Source organism: Drosophila sulfurigaster, chromosome X, assembly GCF_023558435.1.
Source record: "Drosophila sulfurigaster albostrigata strain 15112-1811.04 chromosome X, ASM2355843v2, whole genome shotgun sequence".
NCBI lineage: Eukaryota > Metazoa > Arthropoda > Insecta > Diptera > Drosophilidae > Drosophila > Drosophila sulfurigaster.
Window position 1 is genome coordinate 32033340 of NC_084885.1, and position 19388 is coordinate 32052727.

At 41.2% G+C, this 19388-nt stretch overlaps 1 protein-coding gene and 1 long non-coding RNA gene across 5 annotated transcripts; one reads left to right on the forward strand and one right to left on the reverse strand.

Annotated features, from left to right (window-relative positions):
• Positions 1-1022: 1022 nt before the first annotated feature.
• LOC133849562 (rho-associated protein kinase 1) lies at positions 1023-15883 on the forward strand. Of its 4 annotated transcripts, none has more exons than XM_062285728.1 (11): positions 1023-1812; positions 1891-1936; positions 2005-2103; positions 7042-7187; positions 7262-10162; positions 10670-10944; positions 11172-11338; positions 11723-11907; positions 11975-12080; positions 12152-12376; positions 15612-15883. In XM_062285728.1, exons 3-11 carry the CDS (start codon positions 2081-2083, stop codon positions 15769-15771), a joined length of 4188 nt encoding a protein of 1395 aa, XP_062141712.1. In that variant the 5' UTR covers positions 1023-1812; positions 1891-1936; positions 2005-2080; the 3' UTR covers positions 15772-15883. The 4 variants fall into 4 exon arrangements, with proteins under 4 accessions (XP_062141712.1, XP_062141711.1, XP_062141714.1 ...); XM_062285727.1 differs by having other exon boundaries at positions 11145-11338; positions 15612-15882; XM_062285730.1 differs by lacking the exon at positions 15612-15883 and adding an exon at positions 12716-14594 and having other exon boundaries at positions 1024-1812.
• A 1164-nt stretch (positions 15884-17047) lies between these two features.
• On the reverse strand, positions 17048-17718 carry LOC133848711 (uncharacterized). The gene is made up of 2 exons (XR_009895294.1): positions 17350-17718; positions 17048-17291 (listed from the first exon to the last, which is right to left on the reverse strand). It is a non-coding gene; the product is annotated as an uncharacterized LOC133848711 (long non-coding RNA).
• Between the last annotated feature and the right edge of the window lie 1670 nt (positions 17719-19388).

Here is a 19388-nt window from a genome sequence, read left to right on the forward strand (position 1 = left end):
TACCAAACAAAATATACTTGCACTCACTCACTCACACACACGCACGCGCGCCGATCGCCTGGACAGCCCTTTTATTCGTTCCACACCATGCCTTCCCCAACACACACACACACATACGTATGTGAATGCAATTGTATATGTGCAGGTTGCCGCCCAAAGCTCTGCGGCCCCCAACGAGCCGAACGCAATCAGGTTTTGGCCGAACGCTTGCCGAGACCTGAGCATTATAATATACTATGTAAGTATTGCTTGCTGAACACCCAACACAAACAACAATTATACATGTTCTCAATGGCGCCTCACACTCATGGCTAGCCCTCCTTCTCCCGACCCACGCGCTGCTCAATGCGAACACTCAGCGTTCGACCACAACGCGCGGTAGCAAATTTAATTTTGAAAAGAATACTACATATCAAAAAAATATATGTATATACCACAAAACTAAGTGTGTGAATAAAAAAAAAATTAAAACAATTTTAATATTATTTGTTTGCTTTAAACAAGACAAAATGTTGCTTTTATTTCTGTCTCTTCGACCTTAGTAGATTTGCGCTCAAACGACATACATTCCAAAACAGTAACGGCAATTTTGCCCATATAATAAATATTTCGATAAGTGATCGCACAGTTTACTCTGCTCAATATATCGAAAATGGTACTTAGCAGTATTTTAGTACTAAAACTGTATAGCAGCCACACTGGCTGCTATCGATTTATCGAAACTATACCCCAGAAAGTTTGTCATTGCACGTCGATTATTCGATAGCCATAAATCTGTGTGCAGCAATGACATTATTGTATATTTTCGATAGATTGTCAATTTAATTTTAAACCTATTAAATATTAATAATATTCATTGAAAGTCAACGTGGCGAATTTACTAATATTAATTAATACTAATTATTAGCGGCGCGATCAGTGTGTGCAAAATACCAAAATATAAACGTGACCGTTTTTTTCATGTGAGGGATATTTTTGCCATATATCTGGTATATTTGTGGGACATATTTAGTGTGATCGTAAAATAGGTGAACAATTTGCTGTGACGCTGCCATTTGGATTTGGATTTGGACCCTTGTGTCTCCTTGGAATGTAATCCTCAAACATAACAAAAGCAAAGAATAACGCAAGTGCTATTGGGCGGACGGTTGAGCACAAAACGCAAACAAAATAAAAAGTGCAAATTATTATATGTGCGTGCGTGTGCGTGCGCGGCGGAGACAACAATCGATGTGCCACACACATTGCATGTTTACAAACACAACGACAAATACTCGGGTTCGCCAAAAAAAAAACTAAAAGAATTGCAGCGAAAAAGACAAGCAAAAAAATACATGCAATACAAAATTGCAAGCAACACGCAGCAAGCAGAGAGCAAACAGCAAACAGTCAAAACGAGACACACAAAGTGTAAATAATAGTGCAAAGTAAGCGCAAGCAAAACTCCCTGTTTTTTTTTTTGTTGGTGGCCAGTGGCGCCCTCTAGCGAGGAGGCTCTTGGTTGGCTGGTAAGCAGAAGCCGAAGCAGAGGCTGAAGAAGTTAAGCTGCCTCAGTCTCGCTGCCTCTGCCGCTGCCGCAGCCACTGCCTGGCCGTATGTGGCGTTGGCGGCCCTTCTTGGCCAGGTGTCGCTCAGGCGTGCTCAGTGAATCCTCAAGTGGTTTCGTGACCTCATCGACTGCTGTCAACAACAAGAACAACAACAGGAACAACAACAACAACAATAATAATAATAATAATATCAAGTGTGTGGCGCCTCATCAACCTATCAATTAGCTTGCATTACACTCGTCTCTTGCTCACGCTCACGCAGGTAAGCATAATAATACTAATATGTTAATAACAATATTGACTCACATGTTTCTGTTTTATTCTCTTCTATATGTTGCAGGCGGAAGACAACAGCTGCCACAGTTTAGGCTACGCCGCAGCAGCAGGTAAGCAGAGAGATGAGATTCTCCACTTGTTGAGATTCAATTGATTTACATTTTCCTTTTTTTTGCAGCGCTGCCAGCAGCCATAAGTTGCATGCCACAGGAGTCGAGGCGACAGCAGCACAGGAGTCGTAAAGCATAGTCAATATGGATGGGGAGCGGCGACGTCGGTGAGTGAGAAACAACAATAACAACAGCAACAACAACATCAACGACTTGTCGAGAGAGCGAGAGCGGATCAGATTTGTTCAGACAAATTTAGCTAAAAACATCAGTGCCAAACACCTTCCATAATCATGTTCAAAGCGACAGCAACAGCGACAGCCGCTGGAGTAACTGCAAATCAACTTGATTGACTGCCAAATACCCGCCAAGCAATTTAGGCTTGAGGCTTGAGCTAACAATTTGTTTGCTCGTAATATTCTCGCCAAATTTAAAAGCGTTTGCTTTAATAGTTTGTCCGATCGAAGGCGGCCAGACAGACAGACGGCGGATGGAAAAGTTTACAGCGTTTCCACTTTGCGTATTATGGTGTCAAAGGGAGGCCACTAACGCAAAATACCCTGTTATCCTTCTGCGGATTGGCGGGTATATCAAACGAGCAAAACGAAGCAAATTCGCTTCGGGCGACTTTTCATAAATTTGCCATTTTCGCATTAAAATTTTTGTAAGCAAACCAAATGGCAAGCAGGCAAGCAACACGATACCAAAACGACGTCAAGTCGAGAGTCGACGTCAACGTCGACATCGACATCGACGTTTCGCTATTTTTGGGCGACTTTTGGCTGCCTGCAACTGTTCTGTTGCACAAAGTCAGTTGCAGGCGGCGCATCGGATGCGTGTAACGCGTTTCCATTCGCAATTCGTAATCGTAATCGGACAAATCACAAAAATCGCAACATCGTTGATCGCAATTTGTGACGGTCGAAGCAGAAAATAACACAACAACAAAAAACAAAAACAAAAGCACGGATTTTTGCCGATTATGTGGCTGGCCGATGCACTCCATTTGCTTGAGCCCCAACGGTATGTTGTTGAGCTCTCCTCATGCAAATTCCTCTCGAGAATATTAAACGTCAGAAGCGTGGGTCTTTAACACAAATACTGCAAGTGCACAGGCACGCAATATAAAACACAATTTAGTCATTAAATTTATTAGCCGAAATCAAAGCTATGTGCTCAAATGTAAGGTGTGCTCAACTGTTAGACACCCGGTAGATTCCAAATATATTATCTTGTGGCTATTATGCAGATATATGCGCTATATATACGACTGAAGTTTACTCCACAAGTTTCTTAATTGCAATTTAGAATTTTTTTTATTATCGAAGTTTCTTAATTACAACTTATCAAAATTTGAGTTTTCCAAACAATTTTATGAAATTCGAACATCTCAAAAAAGAACAAAGTTTTGTGAAATTCTAAGATGAGATCATGCTTTATAGACCTCTCCGTAATATTGTGCCAAAGTTTAGTCTCGCTAGCTCTCTCTGGTTTTAGAGGTTCAGGTGTTTAAACGTATGGACAGACAGACAGACGGATTGCCCTTCAACCAGAATACCCTTTTATATTGCAAGAATAACACACATTTTATTTGATCATGCTAACAAAGGCATACAGATCTATAATGCAGACCATTCAAAAAGACGGAAATTAATATTTCTTCTTAATTACAACTTGTCAAAATTTGAGTTTTCCAAACGAAGTTTACAAAATTGTAAGAAGATAATGCTTTATAGGTCTCTCTGTAGTATTGTGCCAAAATTTCGTCTTATTAGCTCTTTTGGTTTCAGAGTTATAGGTGCTTAAACGTATGGACAGACAGACAGACGGACGGATTGCCATTCACCCAGAATACCCTTTTATACTTTTGGGGCAGCGAGTGTAAAGAAAGCAAGCAAGAATAACACAAAGGCTAACAGATCTATGATGCAGATCATTAAAATGCGCGGAAATTAATAATTCGGAATGTGATTGTTGAATTCGTTATTGTTTTCTCGCGCTCGGGCGCTAACAAAATATGCGTTTAAGTGTTGCGCACTTACAAGAGGTGTCCATACTTCTCCCCCTCCCGCTCCCCTCTCTTCATCCCTCCCACACACACACACACACACACGCAGCTGGTTCTCTTGTTAAATGTGTTAAAATAAATAATACGATTCAATTGCCCCTTGTCTCTATCTCTCTATGTTACGATGGCTATTTAGGTGCGTGCATAAATTAAATTTACAATTATATTGTCTCTAGGTGACGATAATGTTGTCGTCGTCGTCGTTGTCGTTATTATCGTTGAATTCGTTTGCTGCTTGCTGCTAATAATTATGTTGTTGTTGCCGCCATTGCCGTTGAACATTTATCTCGCGCAGCATTTTTGAAAATTCCACTTTTCCAAGTTTGTGTTGTTCGCTCGCTCGCTTGCTGAGCGTTTTGTTTTTGGCTTTTCTGTCATGCCGTAAGTGGCGATGATGAAATCACAACAATTCAAACACCTTTTAGTATCATTTTTGCGCCGTCTGTCATCGGTTGCCTCCCTCTGGCCACTTCATGCCTACACCCCCCGCCCCAATGGCATTTGGCTGGCGGAAAACATCGATGCTTTGCGGCGGAAAAGGATCGAGTTGTTACTTTATATTTCTACTGATTATTTATATTTTCCAATTAATTAGATAGTAATTAATCATCTTTTCGCTTCGAAGAAACTTGGCTCAACATTTTGGGGAATATTTCGCATTGGGTTCTTGATAAGCCAATCAGCTGGGGTCAGTTAGTCATTCATTCAATCAGTCGGTCTGTCAAGCATGCAAATTTGTGCAGTGCAGAGATGATAACGGTAAAGGGAATTGGGAAGGGGGGGATGGGTAAAAATGTGTGCGTGTGCGTGTGCGTGCGAGTTCATTCAGAAAACAAGAACAATAATAAGAACACACTCTGATGATGAGATCTGTGTTTGCTCTCTTTATTTCTCTTCTTCCTCTATGCTCGTTGTTGTTTTTGCTATACAAAAAGAAAGCGCGACGCGACGTCGCATAAGTAAACCATATCAGCGAGTCTGTGTGTGTGTGTGTGTGTGTCTCTGTGTGTGTGTGTAGACTCTGGCATGCATTCATCCAGCAATTTATCAAAGTCAACAGAGAGTTGGAGAGTTGTGGCTGCACATTGCGATAAACTAAAGGTCCCTTCAACTGTGCTGTTGTTGTTGTTTTCTGTTTGCTGTTTGCTGATTACAGTTGCAACTACCCACCTCCCCCCACCCTAACACGATGTGGCCAAAAAGCACAAAGCTGATAAGCGTGTGTTGTCATGCGTCGCACATTTCGTCACCAGGTGACCAAATTGCATTCGCTTCGCCACGCGCCGCTAGAGGTCGCTATCGTCATAAGCATGAGCAGTGCGCTTATCGATATCGATATACCAATCGATTTGTTTGTTTACTTTTTGTTTTGCGTTCTTCATAGTTGGAGATTTGTTTTCATTTGTTTTTCGGCGTTCTTAGTTGGCGTCTTAATTTGATTCTAGTCACTGTTTAGCGCCCGTCTGTCTGCCAGTCAGCCAGCTAGCCAGCTGTTAAATTTTGCGCGAGATAAGACAGCTAGAAATATTTCTAGGAAATTCCAGCGAACAGCAGCAAACGGGGGCGGAGGCAGGGGCAGGTGCTGGGGCTGGGGGTGAATAATCAAACGCGCTTTTCCGCAATTCTTATTAGTCATAATGTGGAAGGTAAATACTACGACTGCGAATGCAAATGTTGCTTGCTCTCTCTCTCTTGTTATTTGTTTAAGCGATTTATACGAATGCTATTCTGAGGGGGGGCGGGGGTAAACAAACAAAACAAATTGCCAAATCGACGCTTTCTTTGTGTTTTCGTGTTGGCAGTGACCTAATAACACTTCACTTCACTTCACTGCACTGAACCTAGACAAAGAACAATCGCAGTTACTGCTGCCTCCAAAGAGCTACAGAAATCAGAGATTAAAGATCAGAGAGCGACAAGTCATTGGAACAACAACCCAGCCAAGATTCCATCCAATTCTTTCCTCACATTATGATGCACAGTTGTAGGTTTCGGTTTCGTTCTTATAATGTACTATTTATACCTTATACGATAAGGAAATTAGATATTCAAGAATAAAAATTAGTTATTAGGTATTAAAGACTTGTACCTGCAGGAAATGTATGTTGTATAGATATATAGCAAATATAGCATACGGTATATATTAAGTATTTTTGGTATATTAATTCGGTTGCTTATAATTCATCCGGTATATTGTGTACTCTGTGGTATATTTTGAAAGTAGTGCTTTATACTCTCGGTATATTTTTGATATACTAATTCTGTATATATTTGTAATTCATCAGGTATATTTTGTACTCAATATATATTGGGTATATTTTTAATGTATGGTACTACTATCGATATACCAAATATAGATTACGGTATATGCCTGTACTTTTTCGGTGTATGCTTATATGCTTAGAAAATGGTTTCATAATTTTAACTTCCTGCAGAAAATGTATGTTTTATGTTTGTTTGGCTGACAATTTGGTATATTTAGTACTTTATGACTTATTTTGAATATACATAATAATATATTGGTATATCAAATATAGCTTTCTCTATATTTCAGAATATATATGGTATATTTAGTACTGGTATATTTGGATCTCTTTGGTATATTTTAAATGTATCACTACATCGATATACCAAACATAGCCTTCGGTATATCAGTATTTTTGGTATATTTATAGAAAATGTCTGGTATATTTTTTGCTGGTACATTTTGAATAGTCCTACATTCAAATATGAATATACAGAATATAAAATTTAGTATATTTTATTATTTTGTTGGTATAACATAATACAAAACTATCTGGCGTGTTCTATGGTATATTTTAAATGTCGATATATATCGATATACCAAATATAGCATTAGGTATATATGACAGTATTTGTTGGTAGAATATGGTATCTCACAGTCGAGCATACTCGACTGTAACATTCATACTAAGCGTAACATAGTTCGCGTATAACAACTGCTAGTATAAATATAATTATTTTAATGTGATAAATCAGCTTTCTCATGTTATCGATATGTTATCGTCATTTGCAGAGCGACGACGCTGGAGCGCGAGATGCGCGATCCGACGAGCATCTGCAACGTGGACTGCCTGCTGGACACGGTGTCGGCGCTGGTCAGCGATTGCGATCACGATTCGCTGAAGCGTCTCAAGAACATTGAGCAGTATGCCTACAAATGTGAGTAGCTATCGCTATCTTAACTATCGATAGTAATCAATTAATCGATTATTTTTGTTGTTGCTATGGAACAGATAAACCGCTGGCGCAGCGCATTAATCAGCTGCGCATGAATGTGGATGACTTTGATTTCATCAAACTGATCGGAGCGGGCGCCTTTGGCGAAGTGCAGCTGGTGCGTCACAAATCCTCACGTCACGTCTACGCGATGAAACGTCTCTCGAAATTCGAGATGATGAAGCGACCCGATTCCGCCTTCTTCTGGGAGGAACGTCACATCATGGCGCACGCCAACTCCGAGTGGATTGTCCAGCTGCACTTTGCCTTCCAGGACAGCAAATATCTGTACATGGTGATGGACTTTATGCCCGGCGGCGACATCGTATCGCTGATGGGCGACTACGAGATACCGGAGAAGTGGGCCATCTTCTATACGATGGAAGTGGTGCTCGCCTTGGACACCATACACAACATGGGCTTCGTGCATCGCGACGTCAAGCCGGATAACATGCTGTTGGACAGCTATGGCCATCTGAAGCTAGCCGATTTCGGCACCTGTATGCGCATGGGCGCCAACGGTCAGGTGGTGTCCAGCAATGCGGTCGGCACTCCCGACTACATCAGTCCCGAAGTGCTCCAATCCCAGGGCGTTGACAACGAGTACGGCAGGGAGTGCGATTGGTGGTCAGTGGGCATATTCCTCTACGAGATGCTGGTGGGCGAGACGCCCTTCTATGCGGACTCGCTGGTGGGCACGTACGGCAAGATCATGGATCACAAGAACTCGCTGAGTTTCCCACCGGAGGTGGAGATCAGCGAGCAGGCGAAAGCGTTGATACGCGCCTTCCTCACCGATCGGACACAGCGTCTGGGTCGCTATGGCATCGAGGACATCAAGGCGCATCCGTTCTTTCGCAACGACACCTGGTCCTTTGACAACATACGCGAGAGTGTCCCGCCCGTGGTCCCCGAGCTGACGTCCGACGATGATACGCGCAATTTCGAGGACATCGAACGCGATGAGAAACCCGAAGAGATGTTTCCCGTGCCCAAGAGTTTCGATGGCAATCATTTGCCCTTCATCGGGTTCACCTACACGGGCGACTATCAGCTGCTCTCCAGCGACACCGTCGACGCCGAGTCCAAGGAGGCGCAGTCGGTGAACAGCAGCAGCAACAGCAGCGGCAACGCGGCGAACAACAATCACGGCCACAATCACAGTCGCCATCGACCCTCGAATTCCAATGAGCTGAAGCGTCTCGAGGCGCTCCTGGAGCGGGAACGCGCTCGGGCCGAGCAGCTGGAGCAGCAGGACACGAGTCTGCGGCAACAGATGGAGCTGAGTACGAAACGCGAGGCGGAACTTCAGCGCATCGCCACCGAATACGAGAAGGATTTGGCTTTGAGACAGCACAACTACAAAGTCGCCATGCAGAAGGTCGAGGTGGAGATTGAGCTGCGCAAGAAGGCCGAAGCACAGATGGTGGAGACACAGCGGAAGCTGGAGAACGAACAGAAGACGCGCACACGCGATCTGAACATCAACGAGAAGGTGCTGACGCTGGAGAAGCAATTGCATGACATGGAGCTCAGTTTCAAGAGCGAAACGGAGCACACACAGAAGCTGAAGAAGCAGAATGCGGAGCTTGGGTTCACGCTGAAGACGCACGAGGAGAAGGTGCGTGACATGTGCGAGATGATCGATACGCTGCAGAAGCACAAGGAGGAACTCGGCCAGGAGAATGCCGAACTCCAGGCGCAAATGGTGCAGGAGAAGAATCTCCGTTCGCAGCTCAAGGAGCTGCACAAGGAGGCCGAGAACAAAATGCAAACGCTGGCCAACGATCACGAGCGCACGTTGTCCCGCGAACAGAAGGCGCAGGAGGACAATCGGGCGCTGCTCGAGAAGATCAGCGAACTGGAGAAGACGCACGCGAGTCTCGACTTTGAGCTGAAGGCCGCCCAGGGTCGCTATCAGCAGGAGGTGAAGGCGCATCAGGAGACGGAGAAGTCGCGTCTGGTGTCCCGCGAGGAGGCCAATCTCCAGGAGGTGAAGGCCCTGCAATCGAAGCTCAACGAGGAGAAGTCGGCGCGCATCAAAGCGGATCAGAACTCGCAGGAGAAGGAGCGACAGCTGAGCATGCTGTCGGTGGACTATCGCCAAATACAGCTGCGTCTGCAGAAGCTCGAGGGCGAGTGCCGTCAGGAGTCGGAGAAGGTGGCGGCTCTGCAATCGCAGCTGGATCAGGAGCACAGCAAACGCAACGCGTTGCTCTCCGAACTGAGTCTGTACAGCTCGGAGGTGGCGCATTTACGCTCCCGGGAGAATCAACTGCAAAAGGAGCTCGCTGCCCAGCGGGAGGCGAAGCGACGCTTCGAGGAGGATCTGGCACAGCTGAAGAGCACGCATCACGAGGCGTTGGCCAACAATCGGGAGCTGCAGGCGCAACTCGAGGCGGAGCAATGCTTCTCGCGCCTTTACAAGACGCAGGCGAACGAGAATCGCGAGGAGAGCGCCGAGCGTCTGGCCAAGATCGAGGATCTAGAGGAGGAGCGCGTCTCGCTCAAGCATCAAGTGCAAGTGGCGGTCGCAAGAGCCGACTCGGAGGCCCTGGCACGCTCCATTGCCGAGGAGACGGTCGCGGATCTGGAGAAGGAGAAGACGATCAAGGAACTGGAGCTCAAGGACTTTATCATGAAGCATCGCAACGAGATCAACGTGAAGGAGGCGACACTCGCCACACTCAAGGAGGCCGAATCGGAGTTGCACAAGAAGCTCACGCTCAAGGCCAACGAATGCGACGAGCTGCAGCAGCAGCACAAGAAACAGCTCGACGAGCTGCAGCAACAGCGTGCCGCCAAGGACGAGGAGATCGCCAAGCTGGGCGAGAAGTGCAAGAACGAGGTGCTACTCAAGCAGACCGCCGTCAACAAGCTGGCCGAGGTGATGAATCGTCGCGACTCGGACTGGCAAAGTAAGTATTTCGACTTGCTTAATCGCTACTCGTTACTTATTTCTCTCTATTTGTTAGTTATTTCTATCTACTCGTTACTTATTTCTCTCTATTTGTTATTTATTTCTATCGACTCGTTACTTATTTCTCTATACTCGTTATTTATTTTTCTTTACTCTTTACATTTTACTCTCTACTCGTTACTTATTTATCAATACTTTGTCTCTACTCGTTGTTTATTTCTCTCTACGCGTTACTTATTTCTCTCGACTCATTACTTATATGTCTACGCGTTACTTATCACTCGCTGCTCGTACTTATTTCTCTTTACGCGTTACTTATTTCTAGCCACTCGTTACTTCTTTCTACGTATTACTTATTTGTTTTTATTCGTTACTTATTTCTCTCTACTCGTTACTTATTTCTCCCTGCGCGTTACTTATTTTTATCTACGCATTACTTATTTATCTTTACTCGCTACTTATTTCTCGCCACTCGTTACTTATTTCTCTCGCTTCCGCATTGCAGAACAAAAGAGCAAGGCCCGCTCCACGGCCGAGTTACGCAAGAAGGAGAAGGAGATGCGCCGATTGCAGCAGGAGTTGTCGCAGGAGCGCGACAAGTACAATCAGCTGTTGCTCAAGCATCAGGATCTGCAGCAGCAGGCCGTCGAGGATCAGCAGCTCAAGCAGAAGATGTTCATGGAGATCGATTGCAAAGCCACCGAGATCGAGCATCTGCAGAGCAAACTCAACGAGACCGCCTCCCTCTCGTCTGCCGACAACGATCCCGAGGATAGTCAGGTATGTCAGATCGCATCAGCTCAGATCGCATCTCTCATATTCAAACATACAACATACAACATACATACACATACACACTCACACATGCATTCACACACAACTTTCTCTCGCTCTACTTCTCTATGTTTTGGTGTGGCTCTCTCTCGATCTCGCTCTCGCTCTCTGTTCACATTCGCTACTCGCTACTGAACTGAATACAGCACTCCTCTCTGCTCTCACTCACACAGGACTCGGTCTTCGAGGGCTGGTTGAGCGTGCCCAATAAGCAGAATCGAAGACGCGGCCAGAGCTGGAAGCGCCAATATGTGATTGTCTCGTCGCGCAAAATCATCTTCTACAATTCGGAATTCGACAAGCACAATACAACAGATGCTGTGCTCATACTCGATCTTAGGTGAGTGCCAACAACTTTGTCGTCTACGTCTCGTTACATTATTATCGCGAAAGAGTCACTCGTCGATCGAGTAACGAGTGTTTGCCACTCGTCAGTTGAATATATCGGTTATCTTACATGATTTTTGAATGTAGCTATCTTTAAGTGCCTTTTTACAATATTATCGCGGAAAAATCAGTCGTCGATCGAGAAATAAGTTAGTTAGTTATTCGCTATCGTTAAGTGCCATTCTCGTTACTCTTTAGTTAGTAACTCGCTGTCGTTAAGTGCAGTTGTTGTTACTCGTTAGTTAGTAACTCGCTATCGTTAAGATCTATTCTCGTTACTCGTTTTTATAAATAATTTGACCACTCGCTAACTTCGCTTATTTTATCCGCCCTGCAGCAAAGTGTATCACGTGCGCAGTGTAACCCAAGGCGATGTGATTCGCGCCGATGCCAAAGAGATTCCGCGCATCTTCCAATTGCTGTACGCCGGCGAGGGCGCCTCGCATCGTCCCGACGAGCAGCTGGACTCGACGCTGCTTGGCAGCGGCAACGAGGAGCGTCCCGGCACCATAATACACAAAGGTAACTGCGATTTTCATTTGCTCTCACTCGCTCTCTTTCTAATATGTGTGTTGTTGTCTCGTTCTAGGTCATGAGTTTGTCCAGATCACATACCATATGCCAACGGCCTGTGAGGTGTGCACCAAGCAGCTGTGGCACGTGTTTAAGCCGCCGGCGGCATACGAATGCAAGAGGTAAATGAAACGCCTTTGAATATATCGATTGAACAATAATTTCACTTACCGAATCTTGAACTCTTTCGCAGATGCCGCAACAAGATCCACAAGGAGCACGTGGACAAGCACGATCCGTTGGCGCCGTGCAAGCTCAATCATGATCCGCGCAGTGCACGCGATATGCTGCTGTTGGCTGCCACGCCCGAGGAGCAATCGCTGTGGGTGGCGCGACTGCTCAAGCGTATCCAGAAGAGTGGATACAAGCCCAACTCGTCGAACAACAACAGCACCGATGGCAGCAAAATCTCCCCCAGGTAAACTCTCGCTGTTCTCGCTGTTAAGATACACCGTAGTTTTGCCTCCCCCTGCCCCTGCCCCTGTCCCCATTGACGTTGCCAGAAAAAAAAAGAAGAAAGAAGGCTTTTTTTAATATGTGTGTGTCTAATCTTAAGCTAATTGCTAATTGATTACTCGTATTTATTTTCTTTTCTCGCTTTGTTCGATCTACTCGCTCGTTCGTTCGCTCATTCGCTCGCTCGTTCGTTCGCTTGTTCGCGCGTTCGTTCACTCGCTCGCTCGCTCGCTATAACAAAACATTCATCCATCAAACATTCATCACTGCATTACCGATATATCCATGACATGCTCTCCAGCCAATCGACGCGTTCCGCCTACAAACCCTACGCGGCGATTGTCCAACGCTCCGCCACGCTGCCGGCGAACTCTTCGCTCAAGCAATGAACAGCAGCGAGTTCTCCTCCAACGAGTTGAGAAGTGAAGTGAAGTGAAGATGATGATGAGAAGATGAAGAGTTTGGTTGAAAGGGTGCGCAAAAGAAGATGAAGATGGAGAAGAAGATGAAGCGGAAGCGAAAGCTGTTGGAGCTGAAATTGGGAGATTGTATCTAATGTTTATACTTACTACTTACCGAGTATCGAGTCGAAAGAGAGAGAGTGAGAGAGAGTATCAACTACTAAAATGATTATGATTACTTAATTTTTAACATGCATACAACAACTACTACTACCATCTATCAATCAATCAATCAATCGATCGATCTACCTATACTATATCTATCCTATATACTATATACACATCTATATATACATATATATATTTTTTGATTAATTTACACATATGAGAAAGAGAGAGAGAGAGCAATGTCAACTCGTTGGACGCTTTATTAACCCAATCAATCAATCAATCACTCAATCAATCAGTCAGTCAGTCAACTAATTGCTTAAATGGCAACGTCAAATGGCAACACTTCCACAACAATGCCTCGAAAAGAAGAATTGAAAATGAAAAAAGAAAAGAGAAAAGAAAGAAATAAGATAACCGAGTTCTCTATTATATAATGCATAGGTTCGTAATGTAGTAATCTAATTGTACTTATTGTATACCCCCTAATACACTATATCATATATACCATATATAACAAAAAACATACTTAGAGCTCTGCCTATCCAATGTATATGTAAAGAACGGTAAACAATTGCAGATTTACAGTTAGAGATACACTTACTTAGGTATTAACGAATTGTATTGCATTTTGATTTGTGTTTGGGTCCCCAACAAACATCGTCAACAACAACAACAACAAGGTGAAGAAGAAAAACGCAGATGTATAACGAGTAATATATTTTTTTTTGACTAGCTCTTAAGCAAACCCAAAGGCAAACACGCAAAGCATTCAAAGTAACGAGTAACAATGTAACGAATAAAATGTAACGAGTAACGAATGACGCATTGCGAAAAAAAAAACAACGTCACGTCAAGTTAACGAATCGAAATAACGCGCTGTAATTATGTAAATCTATAAGAATCGATCGCATATAGATATATATATATTTCCATATCTATCATACTGTATACATATATATGATGCGTGATGCGTATGTATTGTAGTTTGTGCCTTGCATTTTGCATTAGTGTTGTAGCGAATATCATCGGCCAAATTATTTGTTGTTCTTATGATGTAAGAAGATAAAGAAGATGAAGATGAAGGGGAAGGGGGGCATCTCCACTATATACTACTACATAGTACAGATTTAGATGCCTTGTAATACACCCTGTAATAATATCATAGATAAGTGAACCTAAGTCCAAGTCCAAGTCGCATGGCAGCTAAAAAATAAGTAACGAAAACGAAACCTTCTCAATTTCAAAATATTCCATTTGAAGAACTTACATTTCAAGCATATTCTAGGCTAACATATCCACATAGTGTGATCGGTCAGTCTTCAGTCTTCCCTTTCCCCAATATATATATCTAGAATTCCTCCTGATTTGCTGGTGAACTCTTTTTGTTGATATTTAAAGTTTTATTTTGTGAGAGAATCGCTATGCTAGAAGCGAAGATTGTAGCCTGATCTTTCAACAGAAATTATAACAAAAGTATAGTCCACATATCACAGCAGTTACTTAAGCGAGTAAGCAAGAAGCAAAGCTGTCAGAGTGAGTGAGAGTGAGAGAGAGAGCAAGTCAGGGAGTTATGAACAGAGAGAATAAAGAAGATGAAGACGATAAAAAAATCATGGCACAGAGTTTTGTGTAAAGGCTACATCTAAGTATTAAATATCAAATATGTTCTAGTTCTAGTTAAGTTAAACAAATTATTTATTTCTGTTTGTTTGTTTCCATGCTTGTGCCGCCATCTATCGGCCGGCAGATCATCCTAAAAACTAATTCTACGCTATCCAAATGACGAAACTCTTATTATGAATTAAATGTTTCCATGTGTGAATGACAATGTGTGTGTGAGTGTGCGATTTATACGTGTGTGTGTGTGTGTGTAGTATAAAGGAGAACATTGGACGTGTGCCTAGATAGAGAGAGAGAGAGAGGGAGATAGGGGGAGAAAGAGGAATTGTTACGAATCGAATTGGCCAAACAGAGACGACGAAGCGAAATCAAAATGAGATCGATAAATCGATAAACCGATATACAAAACATTCTGCATCTATTTTTTTTATATATTTAAATCTATGCTAGTTGTTAGTCGAAGCAAAAAAAAAAAAAAAAAAAAAAAAACTTTGAATGAAAAGCGCTGCTTTTGAAAATCATTATTTACGATTATGACGATTATTATTATTATTTTATATATATATATATATTATGTATGACGTATTGTTAGGCTTATGTTTAAAGCTACTTCTAGTTTAACAACAACAACAACAACAAGATCCACAACAACACCAACAACAACGTATGTAATTACATCATGTCTCTGAAATCGAATTGAATTTGCCCAAAAGGCAAAAGCACTTCGAGTAAATAAAGTAAAGTGTACAAAAATCGACAAAAATCATAAAAAAAAAAACAACCGTCGAATGCTTCTTAATTCTTTTATTTTTTTGTGTTCTTTCGTTTTTAAGTGTGTGTGTGTGTGTTTTCCCTTCCTTCTCCTGCAATTAGCTACCATCATCACGTACTTCGTTATTATGCGTTATTTCGTTGCTGTTTGTGTTTATTCTTTTTTTTTTTTTTTTTTTGTTTTGTTGTGTCGTGCTTTGATCTATTGAAGAACTTCTTATCTTGAACACACAGCAATCATAGCAATGGCCTAGCCTTGGGCAACACCATTCAAACCTTGAGACTGTCCAATCGACTCCTGAACAGCTTTAAGAAACGTTTACGAGCCGTCAACTTCAACAACAACAACAATCACAACAACAACAACAGCAACAATAATTGTAGCTCCAACTAATCGTAGTCTAAAAACTATTGTATACTTTATATACATATATTGTAGATCTGTAACTTCTTTCGATAGTGTGTGAAATATAGAAATTCAAAGTCTGATATTACGAAACGAATGCCAAGCGATAAGCAATAACTCGAAACTAACAATAAATGTCGAACAAACATTGTTTAAACAAATCCAACAACATCTTTGTCTTCATCAACAATTTGCAGTTTTCAAACTTTTCTTTATGATTTTAATTTAAACTCCTCGGTAAGTGAATTTATTGGCAGCACTTTTCTTCTCTACTCCAGTTTCAATTCCTGGTAAGTGAATTTATTGGCAGCACTTTTCTCCTTGTATTAAAATAAATCTTCTGAGTAGGAGAATTTATTGGCAGCACTTTTCTTCTTTACTCCAATTTCAATTCTTGGTTAGTGAATTTATTGGCAGCACTTTTCTCTTTGGGTGAGTGAATTTATTGGCAGCACTTCTTGGAGCATCTTCAACACATTTTTCCACTGAAGCGATTAAATCGATTCTTTAAATTAGAATTGAATTAAAACCAACTAAGAAAGCTACATTCGAGTGTGCTCGACTGTGAAATACCCTACCTATTTTGAATCGAAGCAAAACAGTGTTGTAATAATTTTAAAATATATCAAATTAATACCTAAGGCAATATTTGGTATATTGATATAGTACTGTATTCTAAATATACCATAGAGTACTAAAATAAAATATACCTAATTAGTATACCAAAAATACAAATAATGTACCGAAGGCTATGTTTGGTATATCGATATAGCTTTCGTATTTCTTTCTTATAAACTTAGCTATCATATTATTTTATTTTTTGGTTTATTATTCTTATTATAGTATTATATACTACATTTAATTTAAAAGAAATTTTATTATTTCATAAGTTTGTGTAAATTTTAACGATAAATGCAGAGACGAAACCTTTTCTATTTCAACGAATAATAAATGACAAGTTCATCAACTTCAGTGTATAGAAAATTCTACAATATACTGAAAAAAACAATCGGTGCTCTATTTTCATATCTTTATTATACAATTTAGATTCGAGTAAAGATAAAGCATATGAGATCTTACAATAATATGTTATCGTAGTTTTGTATTTATTTATTTACAACGTATTATTTTTTCAACGTCATTTGAAAAATCATACGAAATAAGTTAAATGATGGACCAGATGCAAGATCCATAATGGATGCAAACATATCCTACTAGTTACAATATAACGTTGCATCGTTGGCCATTTGAAGGATGCCCACCGACTGAGGTCTATTTTTAATTGTTTTTTTGTTTTAAGTGTATAGAAAAGTGTTCTTGAAATGTTCAATAATCATAAGAGTATATGCAGCAGGGTATTAAGTGTTGAAAGTATTGAGAGATTAGTGTTCAACGGTAACTGCGATCTCCTTAAGAATGAAAGCCTTGAATCTACGACGACCTCAACGAAGAGCGCTAATCCGTGGTACCATCGTCAGACATCCAAGGGAATAATAAGCCAGTGTTTGCTGAAAGTAAGCAAAGAAATTTAAATCACAATTCTATTTATTTTCCCAATTTACTTACTGCATTTCGTCAGAATTATTTTAAAAGGAAAAAATAAATAAAAACACAAAAAATTTGGAAAATTTGTGTGTTGACTGGAGCGAGTCTGAAAATGAACTAACGAAAAATGTGTGTCGAGCTGCTCCTTATAAAGGTCTCAAATCAATTCAAAGGCTACTTTGATTATATTTATTTTGTACTCCCAAATTATTCGCCTACTTCGATGAGAGAACATTTGGGGAAGAAGACCTACATACTGTTTGGATTTAATTAAATTTTAGTACTAAATCCTGCTGTCCGTCTGTCCATTTGCTAGCACCGCTTTCACTTTATTTGTAGTTGAGGTATAGACTTTAAATTTGTGTAATTTTAATGATAATTTCATATGCTTACTTATTGAAATTCATTTTTAAGTATCCACGTAGGTTTTCGGTTTTTATTTCTCAAAGCTTGCTTGTAGAAGTGCGTGAATAAATAACATAATACGAAGCGTTGTCTCTACAATTCTGTGTGAGTTTTCCCCCGTTCGTATATCAAATCTATTCTATTTTTAAATGCGAGGGGCTCTAATCACGCATCACAACGACAGGGAAATTTAAAGATGGAATCTTCACAAAACTTAGCTTCAAAGCAACATGATATCGAATCTAGGAAGCTTTCAGAAGGAATATAAAGTAAACATTTCCAAAAATATTTAAATATTATTCAGTTAGATTCCTATGGGAGTCGATTAAAATACATATTCTCCGACTGTTATGTTATAGGAAGCATTCTTCATTTCTTCACTTAATATCAATATATATATATATATACTGAACTTATTGCTAAGATGCAATTCTAATTTGGTTTCAATCTTTTCCTCAGATTGCTGCACTCAATGAATCACTAATTCATCGCCTTTCATCATCATCGGTTTCATGTTAGCGATTCATTTAACGGTAAGTGAACTGTTATTTATTTTATTACCTTTTACATTGTTCTTTATTATTTATTTTTATTACTATTTTTATTTTGAATTTACTCGCACATCGATAAAAAGTTCTCCTAAAAAAAGTCTTAATCCTTAGCAAATTCTTTTTGAAATGAGATTTGCATTTAAAGAGGTTCAACTTGCATCCTTTGTCAGTCTTTGTCTCCATGGCCACATTTTTAGTGCTCTTGGCAGCACTGTTGCAACACTCTGCGTTCCATTTGAGATGGAGATGAACTTGTTTTTATGATATTAAATGTGATATTAATGCGGTGTAATGCATCGAAAATGGAATATTAAAATCATAATGGATTAGCATAGCATTATATACTATTTTTTGTTTGTTTGTTTTGTGTTTTTCATTTTCATTTTTGGGGTATTCATGTCTTTGGCTGCATTTGCATGCGATTTGACGTCGATGTTGATGTCGATTCCGATTTTGATTTCGAATTGGTTTCATTTCATTGCCGCGCTCGTATATTATTAACTACTTTTGTTGTTATTAATTTAACAAGTTTCTTGTTTATGTGTCTTACATGCTCTCTAACCTGCCCCGATGGATTAGGCCGCAACCCCGCCCTGCTGTGCCCCCCTTCCTTCCTCTGACGCTGACTCTGACTCCTCCTCCTCCTCCTCTTTGGTCAGAGAGACGTTGACATTTCGAGTTTTGTAGTTCAAGGTAAAATTGGCCACACTTGCAGAGCCGAAGGCAGTGACCACATAATTAGCCAGTGCTGCCCATAGCAGAGGTAGAGTGATGAAGGTGAAGGGAATGAGGGAGGCAGCAGAACTTCAGCAAAAGTTCAAAGCGATCATTAAGAGCGACATTTGATGACGTTTCACAGCGATGCTTTATTGCCTTGCCCCAAACTCAAACTTAAACCAAAAGACAGCGACAGCGACAGAGAGAGAAAGAGATGGATAGAGAGAGGGAGCGACCCCTCATCGTGATTATGATTATCATTATTAATATCATTAGCATTATCATTAAGCGTCTCGCCCGCGCCCAGCTTTATCAAATCAGTTCAAGGCCAAAACATAATGGCATATTCAACAACAAGATCTTCCTCTCTCTCTGTCTCCTCTTCCC